Below are 25,323 nucleotides of genomic sequence, written 5' to 3'. Positions count from 1 at the left end.
ATGGCAGACTGGGAAGCCACTGACCCACGACCTGCGACCAGGGGGATCAGCCCGAGACCCAGTCCGCATGATCCTCTTCATCCGAAGAACTAACTAACGCTGACAAAATAACAGCTAAGTAAAGGTAGAGAGAAAACTCAAACAAAATTTTAAAAAGAAGAAAGAGTCTGGGACAGAAAGTCCCAGCACAGAGAGAGCCAGCCACTCCTGACAAGCTAGACATTAAAACTGAGATATGGTTGCAGGAAGTAGGAGGGTATTGACTGAGGGGACCACCCCTTGAGGGTGGGATATGTTAAAAGCTTTATTGTTAACATATTCTGTTGCCTAGCTACTCCTTCGGAGCAAAGTCTAATACCCCATATGTGACGAATATGAAGAGGCGGCGACTGTCGGAGGACGTAAGAGAAATTAGGTTTTATTTACAAGCATAACCTAAATGAAGATTAGTGCAAATCAAGCAAAAATCAAAGTGTTGACAATGTCTTTTTAAATTTTTAAAAGGTTAGGCAAATTTTAATATTATCCAGCTTAATCCAAACTTTTAACCCTTTCGCTACCAGGCCCTGCGCTCCACTTTTTAGCTCATGTGACCAGACCATTTTTGCAATTTTTCCATTGCTCCCCCCCCCCCCTTACAGTTTTCAGAGTTTTGTTTTAGGACCCCCAAACCATACATTTTCTGAAAGCAAAGGCCCAGTAGAATAAAAACAAGATGCTACCCTACAGTGGCCTTATTAAAAACCCCAAGTTTGATATCTCATCAATTCAAATTACTTCTGCAGCTTACCACGGCAACTGAACAAATAATCGCAAAATATTGGAAATCCCCCAACCTATGCATGTTGGCAGTTAAACATAAAATTACCCAAGCAATGGGTGAACCATGCTTAAATAGAAGCTACCATGCTAGACAGAATTCCTAAGTTTGAGGGACTTTGGAGCCCATGGATAAAACACTTTCTCCCCACTAATTTCGACCAATCCCTACTTTTACCCTGAATAATAGCCCATTTCTCCAGCTCATACAATACTAAAGCCTCCTCCCTTCAGCCAATTTCTGGGTTTTCCTCCCATATCTTCCCTCTATCCCCCCCCCCTTCACAGCCTATCACTCCCCCTTATTTCAACCCCTTATGTTTTCTCCTTTTGTATTCCTTGCTTTCCAGTTCCAACTATCCCTTTTTCCCGACCTTCGCCCACCTACAGAAGTCCCAGATTTTTACTCATAATATACATTTATAAAATTCTTAAACTCCCCTCCTCTGTTTTATAGTTAGTGACTCTCATGTGGATCACATCCGATTATATGGTTTGGTATCTGGGAGTTACTTAACCCCTGGTTTATCCAGTCTAATTACCCAATTTTGGTATACCACGATAGCACTATACTGACTTTGCTGCTCCTTTCCTTCTATATCCCTAGTACACATATTCCAACATAACAGCCATCGCCTGTTATTGGCATACTGTATCCCACATTTATTCCTTTTTTGTTCCATACCATTTTTGAAACTAGCGTTCTTAAGTATTCTGTAGTTTTGGCGAACTGTGATACTTATGCAAATGTTTATAAAAACAATGTTTTTACTAAAAATACACTAAAATCATTATTAATGGATACATACATGGCAACATTTACAAAATACCTAAGGGCTCTTTCACACGGGCGATCCGATCAGATCCGCCTGTCAGTTTTTTAGGCGGATCTGATCGGATCCTCCATGCAGCTCTATGGGGCAGCGGATGTCAGCGGAGACACCTCCGCTGACACCCGCTGCCATCCGTATCCGATCCTGTGCGTGAAATCTGGACGGATGGAAACCCTATTTTTCCATCCGTTCAGGGATCGGATCGGATGAGAGCGGACAGGCGGTCCGCTCTCATACAATCCCCCATAGAGAGCAGCGGGAGCTGTGACACCTCCCTCTCCGCACTGCAAGCGGAGACGGAGCTGTCATCCGCCGGCTCAGCGGGGATCGGCGGATCGATCCCCGCTGAGCAGCACGGATACGCCTACGGAGGCGGACCGTGTGAAAGAGCCCTAAATATAAAAGCTAAAAAACTGTATTGAGTTAATAAATAACAAATATTGTATATTTTAAAATTGCACCTTGTTTGTGAAAACTGAACATAAAAACAATTTACTCTAAAAATCTGGAGGTTATTTTTCACTTACAGCTTTCAGAACTTGTAGAAAGACCCCCCCAAAACTACACAATTTCTGAAAGCATAATTCTGCAGAATAAAAATAAAAAATAAAAGTGTGCTACTAATTTTTTTAGGCCCTGCGAGGATTTCACAAATGTTTATCAAAACACTTTGTTTTTTTCACAAAATTTACATTAAAATCATTATTAGTGGATACATATAGTACATGCCAATATTTACAAAATTCCTGCCAAATTCCTATTAGGTATCAAAGCTAAAACTGTATTGAGGAAAAACAAATATTTGTACATGTTAAATTCCACCTCTGGCCTCGTGCACACTGGTTTATTGTAGAACACAGTTTCTCCTGACAGGAGAAAATCAGCGTTAAAAACTCCCCTAAGCTGCGTTTTTTTTTCAAACCAGTTTAACAGAGTTTAGCAGTGTTTGGGCGTTTATTTATTTTATTGGCCAGAATTGTAATTTATTCTGGCTTTTGAAATAAATTACAGCGCAAGTTCTAAATGCATTTAGATGTGTTTAGTAGCTTTAAGCGTTTTTTTTTTCTGCCAAAACTCTGCTGCTCCTGGATGCACTGGCATTGTGTTTTTTTTCCTGACTGTAAACACTGCTAAAAGCCCATGTGTGCATAGACACATAAGCTAACATGCAAGGGAGTTTAGAGGCACCCCTTAGGAGCAGCTGTAAAAACATCCAGTGTGCATGAGGCCTTTTTGTAAAATGGCAAAAACTGAAGGTATTCTAAAAATCTGGAGGTTACCATTTTTAACTTACAGCTTTCAGAATTTGCAAACCCCCCCTTCTGAGAGACCGGAAACAATATCAACGCATTTTGCCCCCCATAGGGCGTTCTCAAAGACTGTTTTTTGAGAACGCCCTGTGTGAGGGGAGAAATGCGTCAACGTGGTTTCCGGTCTCTCAGTTCATCACATTTAGCGTCCGTGGTACGCACACAGAGTGCAGATCCCGACGCCGGCCATTGCAACTTATTATAACGATACATCTCCCCTTGTCCATATCCTTATCAAGGCAAAATTATATCTATATTGTAAGTGTATTTCTATTGTTCCTATCTAAATAAAGGAACGCATTACACTATCTCTGGATCTTCTCTCGCCCCTTCTATAGTTTTGGCAAGGACCTGTAAGAATTACACCTGGTCTCACTTACCAGTTAAGCCTACCAGACCCATATGCTATATGGCTAAGGGGTCCACGAGATCTGGTAAGTGTGTTTGCCGCTGGGGAGTGGAACACTGAGCACTGCCTGAGATATTCTACAATTTTAACACTTTGGCACGGAAGCACTTTATTTTGAGGAACATCAAGGAGTCTTCACTGGCCACATACTTGTCACTTTATGAACTTATTCTTTAGCACACAAGCACTTTTTTTCTAATTGAGGACTTTCACTGGCTACTTTGTTTTTTATACGTTGAATTATTTGCACATTGAATGTATAGGTTTTTTGCACCACATGCATCTATGTTAGGTGGATTTATTATATTTGGTCAAGCACTTTAGTTTTTTCAGACATTTTTGGTGATTTTTTGTATCCATTTATGAGGTTTCAGTGCCGGTTCACATTTGTGCGATGCGGGAACGCTGGGAATGTACAGCGTGTTCCCGCATCGCATCCGCACCCCTGGCAGTTCACACTGCCATATGCGATACGCTGGGGGTGTCAATTAAAGGTTAACAACACTCCCAGATAAGATCGCATATTGCAGTGCGATCTGAAAGTTCACACAGAATCGGATCGCACTAGTGTGAACCACCATCCGATCCGATTCTGCTGCGGACCAAAAAAAGGGTCCTGTGGGTCTTTTAGTGCGATTGCGGTGCAAATTCAGCCATAGAAACTGTATGGCTGAATTTGCATCGCACAGATTAATTTGTTATTAATATGTAATTTTAGGAGCAGTGCGCTCCGAATTACATACGATCTCTGTGATCGCACTAAAGTGAATCGGCACTTACTACTGATTTTAGGTTTGCGCTGTGGTTCTCAATTTTTTCATTATAAAACACTGTTTACTATTACACACCACCCTTGGACCTCTTTATAAGCATCACACATTTTTGCATCTCACATTAAATAACTTTTTACAGGAAATGTGTACCAACCAGATATACACACACATTTATCTGGCAATGTCTATCTGTTTTAGAGGTAACAAATACTGCTTATTGCTTAATTTATGTAAAATGTGACAAGACCGTTACCTATGTCTATCCCACGTCGCACTGTAGACTTGTCAGAGCTATGGTAATTGAGAATATCTTCAACCCAGTGGATATAGTTGAGTCGCAGGGGCACAGTAGGAATAAGCCTCTCCAGGGGTATGTCAATGGTCAGCCCAAAGTCTTCCTTTAGGAGAGTACAAGTCAAGGCTCGGACAGCTTCAGGGTCTTTGAAGTTCAAACTAAAAGCAAGTAAAGCATTAAAAGTAGATTTAAAGCCTAGCTTAATGACATTTAGTTGCTAAACACTGTGTACCATAAACAATGTTTTTTATGTTTTTTTTTTTTTTTTTTTTAAATATAAAAAAAAAAAAAAAAAAGTTGTCTTTACCATTTTTTAATTTTTTGTATAATATTAGCACCACTGACCTCCTGCAAGTCTACATGCAAGTGCTCCAGCAATGGTCACATGGCATTCTCAGGGCAGGTTTCCTAATGGGTGGGCAATGCCTGCATAATGTGTTTTAAAATGGCCCCTTATTTTCTTCTTTGAAAGCCAATGTGATAAGGTGACAAACCAAGAGAACAACTGGAATATAGGAATAAAGCAATGTCACCCTATCACAGAACGTGCCTAAAAAAAAGGACCTTCGTGACTGAATACCAGGCATTAATAAAACTGCTGATTCAAAATATTGAAATTACTTTTGAAATGACATTGACATGTTAAAGCTTCTATGACATTTTTTATTGTTTACAACCCCAATTCCAAAAAAAGTCTGGATGCTGTGTAAATCTACATAAGAATCAAATGCAATGATTTACAAATCTCACACACCTGTATTTTATTCACAACAGAAAACATATCAAACGTTTAAACTGAGAAAATTTACCACTTTAAGAAAAAAAATAAGGTAAATTGATGGCAGCAACAAGTCTCAAAAAGTTGGCACAGAGCCATGTTTACCAAGGTGTAGCATCCTCTCTTCTTTTTAACAACCCTATAAGGCCCCACACCTGGACGTTTGCAATCGCAAGCAGAATCACCACGATTCTGCCCACAATCCCAAAATGCTCTGCAAAACTGACATCACACAATGTCTGTTTAGGTGCCATTTATTTTCAGTGGCACCTAAACGTGGGTCCTGCTGAAGTATGCAGGGCCATCCCTAAAAAAAAAAAAAAAGAAAAAAATAAGATGTTGTCCGGATGGGAGCATATGCGGACATAAAAACTGGATATATATCTTTCAGCACTTGATGGCTGCCCATTCCATACACACTAATGCGCCCCTATGCCATCAGAGATGCAAGCTTTTGAACTAAGCGCTAAATGCAAGCCAGAAGGTCCCTCTCCTCTTTAGTCCGGAGGACGCAGAGTCCATGGTTGCCAAAAAGAATATAAAAGTTTGATTCATCTGACCACAGAACAGTTTTCCACTTTGTAACAGACCATTTTAGACGAGCTTTGGCCCAAGGAAGACAGGGGCATTTCTGGATCATATTCATATATGGCTGCTTCTTTGTCTGATAGGAGCTTTACCTTGCCTTTTTGGATGAAACGGCAAATAGTTTTCACAGACAGTGATTTTAGGAAGTATTCCTGAGCCCATGCAGTGATGTCCATCACAGAATCATACTTGTTTTTAATGCAGTGCCGCCTGAGGACTCGAAGTTTATGGACATTCAAAACTGTATTTCACCTGAAAAGGCTTCTCCATATTCTCTGTATCTTTTAATATTATGTATTGCAGAGCTCGACAAACCCCGGGCGCCAGGTCGCATTGGCAACTAGAATTAGCGGCCTGGTGCCTGGGTTACACTGCTGGAGGGGTCTTTTTGCCATACATCCCAAGTCTCCTGCGAGGTGTGACAGAACAGAGCCGATGCTTCCTGTGTGGTTCCGGCTTCGCCCTGTCACAGGCAGAGTGGTATCAAATGCACTCCGCCTGTGAGGAGACCGAGAGATACAGGAAGCATTGGCTCTGTATGCTTCCTCCAGCGCCGCTCAGTGATCTCTGCCAGCATTTCCCGCCAGCAGTTAAGTTACATGTGCTAGGGGTGAAACTAGCCCCTAGCACATAATTTTAAATATCCCAGCATGTGCAGTGTTTCTGACTCCTACCACCCTGACCACTTCAAATCACTGAAGTAGTCATAGTGGTTAGAATGTTCCTTTAACCACTTTAAGACCGGAAGGATTTGCCCCCTTAATGACCAGGCCCCATTTTGCGATTCGGAACTGCTTTACTTTAACGGACAATTGCGCGGTCATGCAACGCTGTACCCAAATAAAATTGACGTCCTTTTTTCCCCACAAATAGAGCTTTCCTTTGGTGGTATTTGAGTGGCAATCGGAGCCGCCTGACCCGTGCATCGGCTTCCCCGCTGCTGGGTGGGGGCGAGCGCGCGCCCAGCAGCTTTCGGCGCGACCGACGTAGACCTACGTCGGTTTGCGCAGGAGAGCCACCCTGCCGCAGTAAAACTGCATTGTGTGGTTGGGAAGTGGTTAATATCTCTCAGCAGAAGTAAACAAAGTACACACAGGTCGAATGCCGGTGTTCCGTGAAAAAACCCTAACCTCGTCACTTCCTGTGCACGTACGTCATTGAACAGCTGAGCAGCTTACCACTGCGCATGCTCACAGCTCCAGAGGGTAGGGAATTTTCACGGGGTAGTGTTTTTTAAAGTTACACCGCATCAGCTGATGCCGCGGGTACATTAAATCATCTCCGCTCCAACCCCTCTGACTTCCCTGATCTTGGCTCCAAAATATAAAAGCGGCGGTGGGTCTATGAAAATATAAATCACGGAGCCGAGATCTCCGTGATTTATATTTTCATAGACCCGCCGCCGCTTTTATATTTTGGAGCCGAGATCAGGGAAGTCAAGAGGGGTTGGAGCGGAGATGATTAAATGTTGCAGCGGAGATGATTTAATGTACCCGCGGCAACAGCTGATGCGGTGTAACGTTAGAAAACACTACCCCGTGAAAATTCCCTACCCTCCCGAGCTGTGAGCATGCGCAGTGGGAAGCTGCTCAGCTGTTCCATGACGTATGTGCAAAGGAAGTGACGAGGGTAGGGAATTTTCACGAGGTAGGGTTTTTTAACGTTACACCGGGACCCATATGGCAGCCGGCAGCCGGTCTGACAGAAGCCGGCCATTCGGCATGTGCGGAAAAAAACTGGCTCCTAACTTCTTTAGCGGACTCCTAGATTTCAAGCAAAATTTGTCAAGCCTTGATGTATTGAAGATGATTACTTTTTTAAAGTCTTTGCAGTTTTTATGTTGAGGAACATGGTTATGAAATGGTTTGATAATTTTTAGATCTTTACTTCTGAGACACTGACTCCCTAAGATGCTCTTTTTAAACCCCATGTAACTGATCTGTTGCCAAATACCTAAAGTAGTTGTAAAATGTGCCACATTTTTCCAGACGTGATGCCAACAGTTTAAAAATGACCCGATTGGTTTCTTACAAAATTCTACATTTTCTCAGTTTAAACATTTGATCTGTTTTCTATTTCCTATTGTGAATAAAAAATGGGTTCATGGGATCGTGGGAACATCATGGTGTCGGGCTGTTTTTCAGCATACGGTACCAGCAAACTTCAAATCATTGAGGGAAGGATGAATAGAAAAATGTACAAAGACATTCTTGATAAAAATTGCTGCCATCTACCAGGATGATGAAGATCCTTGAATGTCAAGGGTGGACATTTCAGCTAGACAATGACCCCAAAACACAAAGCCAAGGAAACTCGAAAGAAAATAATTTGCATTCCTATGGGGCATCGGATGTCAGCGGAGACATGTCCGCTGACATCCGTCCCGATCCGATCCCTCAAATCTGGACGGATGAAAACCCTATTTTCCATCCGTCCAGCGGATCAGATCGGATCAGATGAGAACGGACCGACGGTCCGTTCCCATCCGATTTTCCCCATAGAGATGTATGGGGAACTGACAGCTGTGTCTCCGCACACAGCGCGGAGACACAGCTGTCATCCTCCTGCTCAGCGGGGGAATCGGCGGATCGATCCCCCGCTAAGAAAAGCGGAGTCCGTTTGACGGACTACAAGTGTGAAAGAGCCCTAAAGCTGCTAGGATGGAGTAGTCAATCACCTGACTTCAATCCAATAAAAAAAAAAAAAAAAACCTATGGAAAATCTAAAGATCAGAGTTCCTAGAAGAGGCCCATGGAAACTTTAAGGTTTCAAGACAGTTTGTGTAAAAGAATGGGCAAAAATCACACCTGAGCAATGCATGCGAAACGTTTCTCCATACAGGAGGCGTCTTAAAGCTGTCATTACCAACAAATGATTTTGTATGAAGCATTAAATAAATATTAGTTAACATATTAAATATTTGTTCCCTGTGTCATTCCATTTTATTACACATAACTTCATTTCTGAATGTATTTGTTTTGGTTTCTTTGTATATATGGATTGCATGGGGTTTTTACCGACATGTGGTGAAAATTTCAATACTTGTGTTCAATACTTATACCTGCTGTACCATCTGAAAAATCACCCCTTTTTGGAAAGTAGACAGTCCAAGGTATTTAGTAAGAGGCATGGCGAGTTTTTTGAAGTTGTAATTTTTTTTGTCACAATTTTTTGGAAAATTAATAAAAAAAAAAAAAAAAAAACATTTTGGGCCAAATTTTTTGTTTTGTTCTACATGCTGTACAGCGTTATCATACAACTGGTGTGGTGGTGATCAGGGGCGTTGACTGGTGACAGTGTGTAAAAATAAAGTTTAATCTTTTTTTTTTCTCCCCACAATTTTTTGTACAATTTTTTCTTTTTACACACACTGTAACCAGATCAATTGTGTTACCATAGACACCGTATTACTTACATAGTTACATAGTTAGTGAGGTTGAAAAAAGACATCAGTCCATCCAGTTCAACCTATGATGTGTGTGTGTTTGCTTTTAACCGTACATTGTATACCCCTGTATGTTGTGGTCTTTAAGGTGCCCATCTAATAGTTTTTTGAAACTATCAATGCTCCCTGCTGATACGACTGCTTGTGGAAGAGAATTCCACATCCTTACCGCCCTTACAGTGAAGAACCCCTTACGCATTTGGAAGAACCCCTTACTCTGAGGAAGTGATCAGCATTTTTATTTTTTAACACATTGTGACTGCTAATACCAATGAATTTACATTGTTATAAGAAACAATTTTTATTGAATGAAACAGATTCATTCAGTGTCTTTTGTTGTAAATAGCTGCGGCCGCCTGAGCGGCGCCTTTCAAGAGGATGTCATATGACGTCCACTCTGAAGGAGGAAACTCCCGTCCAGCCTATAGCGGATTGATGGTGTTAAGATATTAACTGAGAATATGTTGCTAGGACAGACATGCTTGTCTGACAAGCCTTTAGTAAATTAACCCAGAAATTGAACGTGGCAAAAGAAGACGGTTTAGTTAAATGTGTAGATTTGTGAAGCTGGTAGGAACTAAGAGAGGAGGTTCACAATATATTAAAATAGTAGAAAAAAAAGGAATATACCTTACTCTTCCAGACAAGCCGACACTGACATGCTTCTTAAACTCTGGATACTTGGAAGCCAAGTAGGCAAAGTCTGGAGGTCGGTCCTTATAGCGGTTTCTTGGATGCATTGACTTATTTAGGGCCATTTCTTATCTGTAAAGTCAAGAAAATCAGGTTATAGGTAATTCTTACCTTAAAGAAAAAAAAAAAAAAAAGTAAAAACTATAATGGCTGATTAGTTAACCATGTAACTACTGTGGAGCTGACAGACTATAAAGTTATCAGGAATTTCTTGTAGCTCTACGTGCCTGTAGTGGCTAGCAAATCTTGTTTAAGGTGGTCTACTTATATTTTTGCATTTAGAGATGCACCTGAAATTTTGGCTGCCGTAACATATCAGCCAAAAACAGTGTTATCAGCCGATAAGAAAAAGGTGCGGATAATGGCACCGAAAATGCACGCAATTTTGCATTGATTTTGCTGCCAATTCTTACGGTTTGTTTTTCATAGGTCATGTGACTCAAAAAAAATTGCAACAAAAACGTAACATGGGTGTGTTATTGATGCGTTTCAATGCATTTCAACGGGAAGGTGTGTTTTTTGTGCATTTTTTTTTGAAGCAAGCAGGATTTTTAACACTTAACAAAAGCGTAACAGACCAGTGTGAAGTCATACATAGAATTTAGAGGGATACATTTTCATTGAGCTTTTCTTGCACTAAATAATGGTCGACAAGAAGTTCATATTCATTTACGATATAAAAAAGTCGAATACAATTTATATACAAAAAGGTTTTAAAAACTGTAATTTTTGGCCAAGTGCATCCTGCATTTTCAGTTTCAGTTTCGGCACCAAAATTTCCATTTGGTGCACCTTTACTTGTATTGTTTACCAGGACACTGTTGAATTCTCATTGCCATGCCTGATAGAATGCAGTCACTGTTCAGTTGATAATTTTTCACCTGGGTAAGATTTTTTTTTGAAAATTTTGTTTTTATTGAAAAATTTAAATGTATTGGTACAAAACATAGCCTTTGGGCATTCCTCGGCTAATACAAAAAAACATAGAACTACCAATAACACCTACTATTATAGACCACAAAAAAAAGGAAGAAAAAAGGGGGAGAAATAAACAACACACCTTTCATACACCTCGCTCTGTCATTATCTTATAAAATCACTTCAAGGAGATTCCTGTTTCCTCTCAACCATCAGGATAATGTATCGGAAAAATATTAACTCATGTTTAGAATTCTACCTGAACAAATGTAATGAGAGTCCCTGCAGAGAAGTAAATTTGTTCATATCATAAATTAAACCTTATCAGGAGGGAATTAATTCAGTCTGTGGACTCCCGATCATCTGTTGTACACTCCGAATCTGTCCACAAGTGCCAGACCTTCTCAAACTTCCTAGGGCCACCCCGGAATAAATAAGTAGCTTTGTACAGGGATACAACAACCTTACTGATTAAACACTTCCAGAAGGGAAGATTAGATGCTGTGTCGGATTTCCACTTGAGCACGATCGTGGCTTAGTAGATTTAAAATCGACTTTAGTAGACGGTTGAGGTGGTGGTTGTAAGGCCATCTACGGCTCACATTTTGGTTGATTAAACAAGAATTAGCTGAAATTCAAGTTGTCTATGACCAGTCTTAAGCCTCGTACACATGATCAAATTAACGCATGAATTCTGGTCTGTTTTTTGTTGCATGCTAGTCTCATATCGAAAGTGAAAAGGTTACTTTCATATGACAATTCTCGAATGACAGAATTTAACTTCAGAAGTGATTTAATTGTTTTGTATGTAAAGAATCTCACAAAAGTGAGTACACCCTTCACATTTTTGTAAATATTTTATTATAACTTTTCATGTGACAACACTGAAATTACACTTTGCTACAATATAAAGTAGAGCTTGTACAACAGTGTAAATTTTCTGTCCCGCTGGCAACAAAAGTGAGTACACCCCTAAGTCAAAATGTCCAAATTGGGCCCAATTAGCCATTTTTCCTCCACAGTGTCATGCGACTCGTTAGGGTTACAAGGTCTCAGGTGTGAATGGGGAGCAGGTGTGTTAAATTTGGTGTTATCGCCCTCACTCTCTCATAATGGTCTTTGGAAGTTCAACATGGCACCACACGGCAAAGAACTCTCTGAAAAAAAAATTTGATGCTCTTCATAAAGATGGCCTAGGCTATAAGATTGCCAAGACCCTGAAACTGAGCTGCAGCATGGTGGCCAAGACCATACAGCGGTTTAACAGGACAGGTTCCACTCAGAACAGGCCTCGCCATGGTTGACCAAACAAGTTGAGTGCACATGCTCATCGTCATATCCAGAGGTTGTCTTTGAAAAATAAATGTATGAGTGCTGCCAGCATTGCTGCAGAGGTTGAAGAAGTGTGGGGGGGGGGGTCAGCCTGACAGTGCTCAGACCATACGCTGCACTCTGCATGAAATTGGTCTGAATGGCTGTCACCCCAGAAGGAAGCCTCTTCAAAAGATGATACACAAGAAAGCGCGCAAATATTACTGGAACCATGTCCTGTGGTCTGATGAGACCAAGACAAACTTATTTGGTTCAGATGCTGTCAAGTGTATGTGGCGGCAGCCAAGGTGAGGAGTACAAAGAAAAGTATGTCTTGCCTACAGTCAAGCATGGTGATGAGAGTGTCATGGTCTGCATGAGTGCTGCAGACACTGGGGAGTTACAGTTCATTGAGGGAACCATGAATGCCAACATGTACTGTGACATACTGAAGCAGAGCATGATCCCCTCCCTTCAGAGACTGGGCCGCAGAGAAGTATTCCAACATGATAACGACCCCCAAACACACCTCCAAGGCAACCACTGCCTTGCTAAAGAAGCTGAGGGTAAAGATGATGGACTGGCCAAGCATGTCTCCAGACCTAAACCCTATTAAGCATCTGTGGGGCATCCTCAAATGGAAGGTGGAGGAGCGCAAGGTCTTCAACATCATCCAGCTCCGTGATGTTGTCATGGAGGAGTGGAAGAGGGCTCCAATGGCAACCTGTGAAGCTCTGGTGAACTCCATGCCCAAGAGGGTTAAGGCAGTGCTGGAAAATAATGGTGGACACACAAAATACTGACACTTTGGGCCCCAATATGGACATTTTCACTTTTGTTAACAGTGGTTAAGACATTAATGACTGTGTGTGAAGTTATTTTGAAGGGACAGCAAATTTACACTGTTATACAAGCTGTACACTCACTACTTTACATTGTAGCAAAGTGTCATTTCGCCAGTATTGTCACATGAAAAAATATAATAAAATATTCACAAAAATGTGAGGGGTGTACTCACTTTTGTGAGATACTGTATACTTTTGTTTCCGAGCATGAGTAGTCTTGCTTACGATTTTTTTTTTTTCGGACAAAAACTGTACTAATTAAATGACAAGCAGACATTGTGTTCACTTACAATAAAAATGTTATAGCCTGCACATTCAATTTTTGTTGTCCGAAAATTCGTAATCGGCTGTTGAAAGCACCATAATAACGATCCAAAAATTGGCAGATCATTCGTAGAACGAAATTTTACTTTCGATTTTCTTATTGTGTGTACGGGCCTTAAATCCAAAACTTTGCAGATAAGGACTTCTAGCTTTGCCTGAACCTCCGTGATCTGCACATTTAAGGCCTAGTTCACACATATGTTTTTTTTTTTGTTTTTTTTTTAGTGCTTTTTGCTAAAACGCACTACAGTCCATTTAACATGGTTTCCTATGGGACACTTTCACATCTATGCTTTTTTTAGCCGCTGCATTTGTGGAAAGGCTCTGGGACTTTGAGGCCTGGTTCACACCTATGCAGCTTGCAGTTAATGCATATTCCTCCAGGTGCCTTTTACAATACACATTTTAGATCCACTATGGAACCTAAAACACAACCTGTTGTTTGGTCCCTGGCCCCTTCCAAAAAAAAAAAAAAACACAGATGTGAAAGCGATCCATAGGAAAACTATGTTAAATGGACTTAAGTGTGTTTCTGCAAAACCAAAACTGAAAATGCACTAAAAAAAATGCATAAGTGTGAACCAGGCCTAAACGCAAAATGGTGCGTTTTTGGTTCAATCCAGCATGTTGTAATTTTTTTGCCACGATTTTACTGCAATTTGCGTTTTTTTTTTTTTTTTTATCTGCCCAACAACAAACTGGCCAAAAAACCCCACAAAAGAATAAAAGAATGCCAAATGCTTAAAAAAAAAAAAAAAAAAAAAAAAAAAAAACGTGGGAAAAACGCACATGCAATAACACAAAATGCACTGTAGAAACAGACCAAAAGCAAACTGCATAGGTGTGAACCATGCCTTATTTCTGATCAGTGGCTAAAACAGCTCTTCTCAACCTTTTACCATGGAGGAACCCATGAAAATAATTGTCAAGTCTCAGGGAACCCCTTCTAGTAATTATTAAAATCTACAGCTCACAATACATTAGCCTGGTGATTAGTGGGAAGAATTCTCCCCACACCATAGCGATTTGAAAGAAATCTGTGCGGGTTCATGCACAGATGTCTATTAAAATCACCCCTGAAGTCGCCAAAAGGAATGCAGGAACTACTTTTGGAAATCGGTGCGGCGTCGCACCAATTGGGACAGTGCTATTGCCTGCAATAAGCTGCGCATCTCAAATCGCGCCAATGTGAACAGGGGCTCATTGCAAAGCCTAATTGAAAAAGCTGAGGTTAGAAGCGGATTGGTTTCTATGCAGAAGGGAGCCTGATTTTGCACTCTCCAGCTTAAGTAAATAACCCCCAATGCCTGACATACAGTATAATGGGCAGCCAATACAACTCACTCACATGGCTGACGCTGATCTCTTCTCACTCACTGTACTCCAAACCTCATGTACTACCACTGCACCTTCCAGCTGCTTTAGTCATGTGATGTCAGCTGGATACAGGGCGATGCAGAGGACAAAATGATAGGTGTTGTACCATCCTAATGAACTCAAGAGAAGGTTTTCATTTGTACAGTAAAACATTTGTGACAGCAGGATATTTAGAAGTCTGCATTAGTTTTTCTTTTACAAATTTACAGTCAAATCATTATCATCATTACTGGTATGTCTGTTTATTATCATTCTAGCTTCCATTGTTTTGTATTTGGATGCAGTAAGGAAGGGTTGTGACTTCAGAGAGACGGAAGAGAAAAATTCCTCCAACATGGACACAAATAGCAGCAAATATGTCGTTTTGGGGTCGGTGAGGTTTTCACCCCTTCCCATACTCCCTGGTATCGGAAGTATGCAAAGGGGGGGCAGGAAGGTCTTCGTGCTGGGAGCATACAGTGCGTAGCAATTCCTTGTGTGCATGTCCCACGGCAAGATGTGTAGGGGTGTGTTCAGAATGAATGACACTGCATTACACCAACGCATGTAATTTGCTTTGCCATACCTTACTGTAACGCAACAGTATGAAATGGACTCAAAAAGTGAGGACATTCTCCCCAGTGGAGCCAGAGACCGTAATTAAGCCTTAATCAAAACTCTGGCCTTCCCCACTCCATTTAAAACAAAAAAATAAATAAATAAATAAAAAACAGGGTTGCAATTTAGGCTCCATTCACACCTGGGCGTTTTCAGCTCCAAAAACGCTCAAAAGAAACGCTTCCAAAACGCCCAACAAGTAAAACCCCATTCATTTAAATGGCCCCTGTTCACATCTGAGCGTTTTGCAAAACGCCTGTAACTGAAAAAAGTACATGAGCTTCTTTTTGGGCTGATTACCAGCGTTTTTGATAGATGTCAATGAAAAACGCCTGAAAAAATCGCGGTAAAAATCGCTGTAAAAACCGCTACGCTCAAGTGTGAATGCAGCCTTAGCCTTAGACCCCGTTCACACTGGGGCGACCTGTCAGGCGACCTGGTCGCCTGACAGGTCGCCGTAGGTCGCCTGGCATAGAGAAGCTGTGGACCCGTTCTAATAGGAGCGACACAAGTCGCTCCGACTTAGAAAAAGGGTCCGGAGCTTCTTTGGGGCGACCTGGAGCGACCTGCATTGACTTCAATGTTATGAAGTCCATGCCAGCCGCTCCAAGGTCGCGGTGCGAGCAGCGCGCCGCGACCTGTGAGGTCGCCCCGGGAAGTCTGATCGCCCCAGTGTGAACGGGGCCTTAGTGGTTCTAAAAATACTAGTTCCCTGGCTGTCACCCTGACTCAGTAGCTTTAGAGCTTTCTGAGCCACTAATCTGGAATAATTATGCAAATCAGGAGTTTTGAATATACTCAGACTTTCCTGAACTGCATACTTGTCAAAGTATCAAGAACAAGCACATAACAATCACAGTGAAGGTCAGCAATGGCAGCATTAGGCCCCTTTCACACAGGTGGCGGACTCCGTCCAGCAGATCGGCCTGCTCAGCGGAAGTGAGGGAATCTCTCCGCTGATCCCCACTGAGCAGGCAGATCACAGGTCCATGTCCACTCGGCACAGCCCACTCTCCTCTATGGGGTGATCAGAATGGAAACAAACAGCCTGTTCATTTCCATCCGACTGTAATCCGATCTGATCTGCCAGATGGATGGCGAACAGATCTCAGTCTGTTTTTGATGGCTCAGATCAGATGCCAGTGAGAGCTGTGGATGGTCCAATTGGGTCCGCCTGAAAAACGGACAGGTGGACCTGATCGGATCGTTCATGTGAAAGGGGCCTTATGGCCCGTACACGCAATCCGAAAATCAGACGACAGATTAACAGTTTGTTTTTTTTTGCATGCTAGTCGCATATCGAAAATGGAGAGGTTACTTAAGTTATGAAAATTCTTGTACGACAGGATAAAAGTGATGTAATGTGTTGTAGTGTATTTTCAGACGACAACTGTACTGATTAACCACTTTACCACCGGAGGATTTTCCTGCTTTACGTCCAGGCCACTTTTTGCAACTTGGCACTGCGCGAATTTAACTGACCATTGCGCGGTCATGCAACGCTGTACCCAAACAAAATTTATGTACTTTTTTTTCCCACAAACAGAGCTTTCTTTTGGTGGTATTTGATCAGCTCTGCGCTTTTCATTTTTTGCGATATTAATAAAAAAAAAAAAAAAAAAAGCGAAAATTTTGCGAAAAAGTTGACATTTTCTACTTTGACAGTTAAAAAATATCCAATATATTCAATTTTCGTCATATATTTAGGCCAAAATGTATTTAGCTACATGTCTTTGACAAAAAAAATTCTCAATGAGTGTATTTTAAACCGCTTTAAGACTGGAAGATTTTACCCCATTCCTGACCAGGCTATATTTTTCGATTCGGCACTGCGTTATTTAATGGACAATTGCGCGGTCATGCGACGCTGTATCCAAATTACATTTATGTCCTTTTTTTTGCCCACAAATAGAGCTTTCTTTTAGTGGTATTTGATCACCTGTGTGATTTTTAATTTTTGAAAAAAAGTGACAATTTTGAAAAAAAAACAATATTTTTTACATTCTGATATACAACATTCCCAAAAAAAAAAATTTAAAAATCAACATTTTTTAACATTTTAGGCCAATTTGTTTTCTGCTACATATTTTTGGTAAATAAAATCATAATAAGCGTATTTTGATTGGTTTGCGCAAAAGTTATTGCGTTTACTAACTACGGGAAAGATTTGTCATTTTTATTGCTTGTTTTTACTAGTAATGGCGGCGATCTGCGATTTTTTTTTGCGGGACTGCGACATTGCGGCGTAGGTAGGTCTACGTTGCTGGACAATAACGAGCCACTTTGCCGCAGTACCCTCAACGTGAGCGGTCGGCAAGTGGTTAAAGAAAATTGTAAGATCTGGTATCCTACCAGAAACATTTTCGTGCTTGTCTGATCGAATAATAATAATAAATATCGGATGAACTATCGTGATCAGCTCTCGAAAGCTCTGTACTAACAATCCGATTATCGTACGATCGCTTTGAAAGCTGTATTTTTCGTCTGATTTTCGGATCGTGTGTATGGGCCATTGGGGTCTGCATCGATGGACTTCGATGGGCTAATACAATGCGTTTTTGTCACCAGCTTTAGACACTCATGAGATCATTTACAACTCATTGCAGGTGCACTTGACCTGTATTTTGTTTGTTTCAGCTGCAGTCATAGGCTCCATGTACACGGGACGTTGTAAATGGCCGTTTAGGAGCAGTTGGGCGTTTTTTTCAGAAGCCCCTGAACCCATCTACATTTTATCTTATCTGTCAATGTACACAGGGTCGTTTACAGTCATTTGCAGGCAGTTGAGTTCAGGGACATTTTTTGTAACGCAATTATTTGCATTAGAACGTGTGTTTCCTGGCGTTTCAAACGCAGAAACGCGGCCGAACGTGACCAAACGTGATGAACATACATTCAGCCACGTTATAAGTTTTTTTTCTTCCATTCAAAATCAATGGTTCCCTATGGGAGCCTATTGATTTGAATGGAAGTCGCAACCGCAAGTCGGATCAGGATGATCCGACTTGCGGCGCAACTTGCACTGTGAGAATCTTGAGGGGGAACTCCACGCCAAAAATGGGGAAAAAAACTGCGTGGAGGTCCCCCCCAGGTTACAAACCAGGCCCTTCGGATCTGGTATGGAATTTGAGGGTAGCCCCACGCTGAAAAAATGGCGTGGGGTCCCCCCCAAAGTCCATACCAGACCCTTATCCGAGCATGCAGCCCGGTAGGGCAGGAAGGGGGAGGGGACGAGCGAGCGGCCCCACCCCCCCCCTGGACCATACCAGGCCACATGCCCTCAACATGGGGCCCCCCAGATCCCGGACCCCTCCCTATGTGAATGGGTATGGGGTACACTGTACCACTACCCATTCAGCCCATAAAAGGCAGTGTATGTAAATAACGACAGAAGACGTTTTGGAAAGTTTATTAAAATTCTTCATCTGTTCTTCTCTGCTCTGGTCTTCTGCTCTTTTGCTGTCCGCTCTTCTGCTCTTTTGCCCTCGGCTCTTCTCTTCTTCTTCCTCCGGTCCTCCTCCGACGATGTCTCCGGTGATTATGCCGGTCTCTGCAGCTTGTTATATAGCCATTGTGGGCGTGGGCCCCGATGACGTCATCGGGAGGCCCCGCCCCCTCGTGTCACAGGTGACGTCATACCCATTCACATACCCCATACCCATTCACATAGGGAGGGGGTCCGGGATCTGGGGGGCCCCCTTGTTAAAGGGGGGTTCCAGATTCCGATGAGCCCCCTGCCCGCAGACCCCCACAACCACCGGCCAGGGTTGTGGGCATGAGGCCCTTGACCTCATCAACATGGGGGCAAGGTGCTTTGGGGTGGGGGGTGCAGAGCTCCCCCTGCCCCAAAGCACCAACACCCCCCCCCCCCCATGTTGAGGGCATGTGGCCTGGTATTGTCCAGGGGGGGTGGGGCCGCTCGCTCATCCCCTCCCCCTTCTTGTCCTACCGGGCTGCATGCTCAGATAAGGGTCTGGTATGGATCTTGGGGGGGATCCCACGCCGTTTTTTCGCTGTGGGGCTACCCTCAAATTCCCTACCAGACCCGAAGGGCCTGGTTTGGAACCTGGGGGGACCCCCACACAGTTTTTTTCCCCATTTTTGGCGTGGAGTTCCCCCTCAAGATTCTCACAGTGCAAGTCGCGCCGCAAGTCGGATCATCCTGATCCGACTTGCGGTGCGACTTCCATTCAAATCAATATTCTCCCATAGGGAACCATTGATTTTGAATGGAGGCAGAAAAAACGCTGCTAAAAGCAACGTGGCCAAACGTGCAATAACGCAAATAGAAAAAGCTACTGAAAGCACGTTTAACAGCTGCTTTTTCCCGGCGTCAGAACTAGCTTTGCAGCACGTTTTTCTAACGTCCCGTGTACATGGAGCCTTACCCTGACCATGGGTATTTCTCTCCAGACAAGTTTACTTCAAATTAAATCAAGCACCAAAAGAAAGAGTGAGACCTTTCTGGCTCTATCCTTTTGGGAAGATTTCACTTCACTTCCTGTCTCAGAGACATGACAGGAAGCAAGAGGAACGCACAGAACAGTCCCTAGATGTAGGCGACATATTGCATACTGTACAGTCCCTAGATGTAGGTGACACATTGCACACAAAACAGTCCCTAGATGTAGGCGACATATTGCATACTGTACAGTCCCTAGATATAGGTGACATATTGCATACTGAACAGTCCCTAGATGTAGGTGACATATTGCATACTGAACAGCCCCGCAATGTAGGGACTTACAGTGTGCAATGTGTCACCTACATCTAGGAACTGTACTGTGTGCAATGTGTCACCTACATCTAGGGACATCTAGGGTGCAGTCTCCAGTCATAGGTGATACAGTGCATTACTGAGATGTAGGTGATAGTGCACACAGAACAGTCCCTAGATCACCTTGGAACTCCTGGTGTTTTGGAACTACATTTCCCATGATGCTCACCTACACTGCATAGTATCATGGGATCTGTAGTTCCAAAACATCTGGGGTGCCAAGGTTCGCCATCACTGCCCTAGATGTAGGCAACATATCGCATACAGTACAGTCCCTAGATGTAGGCAACATATCGCATACAGTACAGTCCCTAGATGTAGTTGACACACTGCACAGTCCTTAAATGTAGGCGACATATTGCATAGTCCCTCAATGTAGCAACTGTACAGTGTGCAATGTGTTCCCTACATCTAGGGACATTAAAATCTCCAACAATAGGCGATACAGTGCATTACTTAGATGTAGGCGACAGTTCACACAGAACAGTCTCTGGATATAGGTGCAGTCCGTAGATGTAGGCGACACATTGCACACAGTACAGTCCTTAGATGTAGGTGACATATTGCACACTGCACAGTCCTTAGATATAGGTGACACAATGCACACTGTGCAGTCCTTAGATATAGGTGACATATTGCACACTGTGCAGTCCTTAGATGTAGGTGACATATTGCACACTGTGCAGTCCTTAGATGTAGGTGACATATTGCACACTGTACAGTCCTTAGATGTAGGTGACCTATTCCATACTGTACAGTCCTTAGATGTAGGTGACATATTCCATACTGTACAGTCCCTAGATATAGGTGACATATTGCACACAGTACAGTCCCTAGATGTAGGTGACACATTGCACACTTTACAGTCCCTAGATGTAGGTGACATATTCCATACTGTACAGTTCTTAGATGTAGGTGACATATTGCACACAGTACAGTCCCTAGATGTAGGTGACATATTGCACACAGTACAGTCCCTAGATGTAGGTGACACATTGCACACTGTACAGTCCCTAGATGTAGGTGACATATTGCACACTGTACAGTCCCTAGATGTAGGTGACACATTGCACACTGTACAGTCCCTAGATGTAGGTGACACATTGCACACTGTACAGTCCCTAGATGTAGGTGACATATTCCATACTGTACAGTCCCTAGATGTAGGTGACATATTCCATACTGTACAGTTCTTAGATGTAGGTGACATATTGCATACTGAACAGTCCCTAGATGTAGGTGACATATTCCATACTGTACAGTTCTTAGATGTAGGTGACATATTCCATACTGTAAAGTCCCTAGATGTAGGTGACATATTCCATACTGTACAGTCCCTAGATTTAGGTGACATATTCCATACTGTACAGTCCCTAGATGTAGGTGACATATTCCATACTGTACAGTCCCTAGATTTAGGTGACATATTGCATACTGAACAGTCCCTAGATGTAGGTGACATATTCCATACTGTACAGTTCTTAGATGTAGGTGACATATTCCATACTGTAAAGTCCCTAGATGTAGGTGACATATTCCATACTGTACAGTCCCTAGATTTAGGTGACATATTCCATACTGTACAGTCCCTAGATTTAGGTGACATATTCCATACTGTACAGTCCCTAGATTTAGGTGACATATTCCATACTGTACAGTCCCTAGATTTAGGTGACATATTCCATACTGTACAGTCCCTAGATTTAGGTGACATATTCCATACTGTACAGTTCTTAGATGTAGGTGACATATTCCATACTGTACAGTCCTTAGATATAGGTGACATATTGCATATCGCACAGTCCTTAGATTTAGGTGACATATTCCATACTGTACAGTCCCTCAATGTAAGGACTGTGCAGTGTGTCACCTACATCTATGAACTGTATTGTATCACCTATGTTTAGAGAGTGCACTGTGTCACTGACGCTTAGGGACTGCACCATGGGTACTGTGTCACCCATGCACCTTCCACCATGTGATACTTTGTCACTTTAGAACTAAGATGTGAGCTGATTGCACACAGCACTGCAGACATCTAACCAGCAGACTAGAACACAAACCACTCACAGGGTTAAAGCTGATGTCTCCTCTCGCGCTCCCTGCACTCCAATCCTCACGTGTGTCAACTTCTAGTAGTCACGAGCAGTCACGTGACTTCAGCCGGGTACGGGGCGCTGTAGGGGACAAAAGAGCTATAGAGTTTAGCAGGCGTTACATCAGCCAAGTAATGATCAGAAGGGGCGTTTACATGTGAGTGCTCGGCTCCTTGTACTCCATTGTCAGGACTCTGCTAGAAATAGAGAAAATATGAGAGGTCTAGCTCAGGCTGCCATGTGAAACAATAAGCAATGTGCAGCTCCTGTAAAGATGGAGGTAATGAGGCACAGCTACCACATCCAGAGATCCTGCAGGCAGTGTCTGTGACTACAGGCTTCTCTTATAGTATAAACAGGTGCTAGCATAAATTACCATCTTTATAGAAACAAGGACTTTGTAAGGTAGTTAGTGGGGACAACAAGTCCCAGTGTGACTATTAAAGCGGAGGAAAAATCTGCTTTTTTAGTTTATACCCACAGGTAAGCCGATAATAAAGCTTACATATATGTACAGTAAATATCTCCTAACGCATTTAGGAGATATTTAGTAGCAGCCGATGACATCACTGGTACACTACGTTCTCAATGGCCGGTATGCCATCCATTGAGAGACCTGTGCCGCGGCCGTAACTCCTGCATGCATGCACGGGTGTGAAGTCATCGTGGCCTGGCCATTCAAACGGCCCGAGTCCACAAACCTGGAAGGAAGAACAGTTGAAGATGGAGGTCCTGTCAGCGGTACCGCAGTAGGGCTTCTGTCATTATGTGATACATGCTAGCACATTATGACACTATCCTGCAGGCCCCCCACCCCTTTTTTGTGAGATTTACTACAGCTTTAAAACAGCCTCTATAGGCACTTTAAATCACACATCCATTGATTAGTTACATAGTAGGTGAGGTTGAATAAAGATAATAGTCCATCCAGTTCAACCTGTGTAGGTGTGTGTGGCTGTAATCATCTCACATACCCCTGAATGTTCTGATCCTTGAGATGTACGTCTAATAGTCTTTTGAAAGCCACCATACTACCCGCAGAAACCACTTCTTGTGGTAGAGAATTCCACAATCTTGTAGCCCTAACAGTAAAGAACCCCATTGCCTGAGGTTAAAACGCTTCTCCTCTAATCGCATTGTGTGCCCCCGAGTCCTAATGCAATCCCTTCGACTGAACAGCTTTTTTTCTAAGCTGAGATCCCCATTGAGATATTTATAAATTGCTATCATGTCCCCCCTCAGGCGTCTCTTCTCCAGGGAGGATAAATCAAGCGATTGGAGACGCTCTTCATAATCAAGGTCCTCCAATCCCCTAATTAGTTTAGTTGCCCTTCTCTGTACTCTCTCCAGCTCCAACACATCCCTTCTGAGGACTGGCGACCAGAACTGGACAGAATACTCCAGATGCGGTCGGACCAGAGTTTTATAAAGTGGAAGGATTATAGTCTTATCTCTGGAAAACATCCCTTTCTTTATGCATGCTAATATTCTGCTGGCTTTGGTAGCCACCGCTTGACATTGCAAGCTGTTGCCTAGTCTATCATCAACCAAAACTCCCAGATCCTTCTCCATTTTTAATTCCCCCAAGGGTTCCCCTCCTAACGTGTATTGTGCTTTTATGTTTCTAGTCCAAAACCTTACACTTCTTCATGTTAAACCTCATTTGCCAAGTCATTGCCCACTCCGTTATTTTGTCCAGGTCATTCTGTAGGATATCTGCTTCTTGCTGTGCAGTTATTGCCCTGCCTAATTTTGTGTCATCAGCAAAAACTGATATCGAACTACTGATCCCGTCCTCAATGCTGTTTATGAATAAATTGAACAAGGTTGGTCCTAGGACTGAGCCTTGGGGGACCCCGCTTACTACCTCAGACCAGTCTGAGTATACGCTGTTTATTACCACCCTTTGGACACGCCCTTTTAGCCAGTTCCGTATCCAAGAGCAAACCCTGCTGTCGATACCTGCAGACCCTTTTTTATAAATTAAGCGCTTGTATCAAACGCCTTAGCGAAATCTAGGTACACCACATCCACTGGTTTGCCCCTATCCAGCTCACAGCTCACCTCCTCGTAGAATGTTAAGAGATTGGTTTGACAAGAATGCCCATTTGTAAACCCGTGCTGATTACTGCTGATGATGTTGTTGTCCTTAGAAAACCCTCCAGAAGTTTACATACTACTGATGTCAGACTGACCGGCCTATAATTTCCCGGTATATGCCTCTGACCCTTTTTGAATATCGGAATCATGTTTGCTTTCCTCCACTCCCCTGGTACATCTCCTGTCCTAATACTGTCCGCAAAGATCAGGAACAGTGGTCTGGATATAACCTTACTGAGTTCCTTGAGTACTCTCGGATGTACGCCATCCGGGCCTGGTGATTTGTTTGTTTTAAGTTTGTCCAGCCTTTCCCTGATTTCACCCTCTGTTAGCCATAGTGGCAAATCCTGTGTATTACTACTAACCATACAGTCATGGTCAATGTACCCCTCCATTTCCTGTGTAAATACTGACGAGAAAAAAGCATTCAGCACGGTTGCTTTTTCAGTGTCCTCCATAACCAACCTCCTATCATCGTTAATTATGTGTGCAATATGCTCTGCCATAGTTTTTTTGCTGTTGATATACTTAAAGAATTTCTTTGGGTTTTTTTTACTATCCTCCGCTATTTGTCTCTCAAAGTCTATTTTAGCCATCTTGATTTCGTGTTTACACTTCTTATTTGCCTCCTTGTATTGGTCGAAAGCCAATACTGTGCCTTCTGATTTATATTTCCTGAAGGCCAATTTTTTTCCCCTAATAAGTTTTTTAACGCTACGGTTTAGCCAGCCAGGTTTGGCTTTGTCTCTTCTAAATTTATTTCCCATAGGAATGCCCTGCAAGATGCCTTTGCTTAATATGTTCCTAAAGCATTCCCATTTTTCCTCTGTGGTCAGGGATCCCAGGGTTTGGTCCCAGTTTACCCTTCCCATCAATGAGTACAATTTTGGAAAGTCTGCCCTTCTGAAGTTAAGGGTTCTTATGTTCCCCACTTGCCTTGCTATATTGTTATTTACGCTAAATGTGATCATCCTGTGATCGCTAGAGCCCAGGTTGTCCTGGACTCCTACCTCCAGGATTAGGTCTGAGTCATTA

General features: G+C 42.6%; 1 protein-coding gene across 1 annotated transcript in view; it reads right to left on the bottom strand.

The window, feature by feature from the left end:
- The window catches only part of METTL16 (methyltransferase 16, RNA N6-adenosine), a 197,993-nt gene extending 175,706 nt beyond the window's left edge, over nucleotides 1-22,287 (bottom strand). Inside the window, exons 1-3 of the mRNA XM_082247010.1 lie at nucleotides 22,159-22,287; nucleotides 9,881-10,010; nucleotides 4,398-4,597 (exon numbers count right to left, since the gene is read on the bottom strand). Coding sequence (XP_082103136.1) covers nucleotides 4,398-4,597; nucleotides 9,881-10,008 — 328 coding nt within the window. The 5' untranslated portion in view covers nucleotides 10,009-10,010; nucleotides 22,159-22,287. The remainder of the gene's footprint in view (nucleotides 1-4,397; nucleotides 4,598-9,880; nucleotides 10,011-22,158) is intronic.
- Between the last annotated feature and the right edge of the window lie 3,036 nt (nucleotides 22,288-25,323).

This window comes from Pelophylax lessonae (assembly GCF_965119305.1).
Source record: "Pelophylax lessonae genome assembly, chromosome: 2".
NCBI classification, from domain to species: Eukaryota; Metazoa; Chordata; class Amphibia; order Anura; family Ranidae; genus Pelophylax; species Pelophylax lessonae.
The sequence above is the reverse complement of the archived record's forward strand: the minus strand, read 5'-3'. Positions and strand labels throughout refer to the sequence as shown.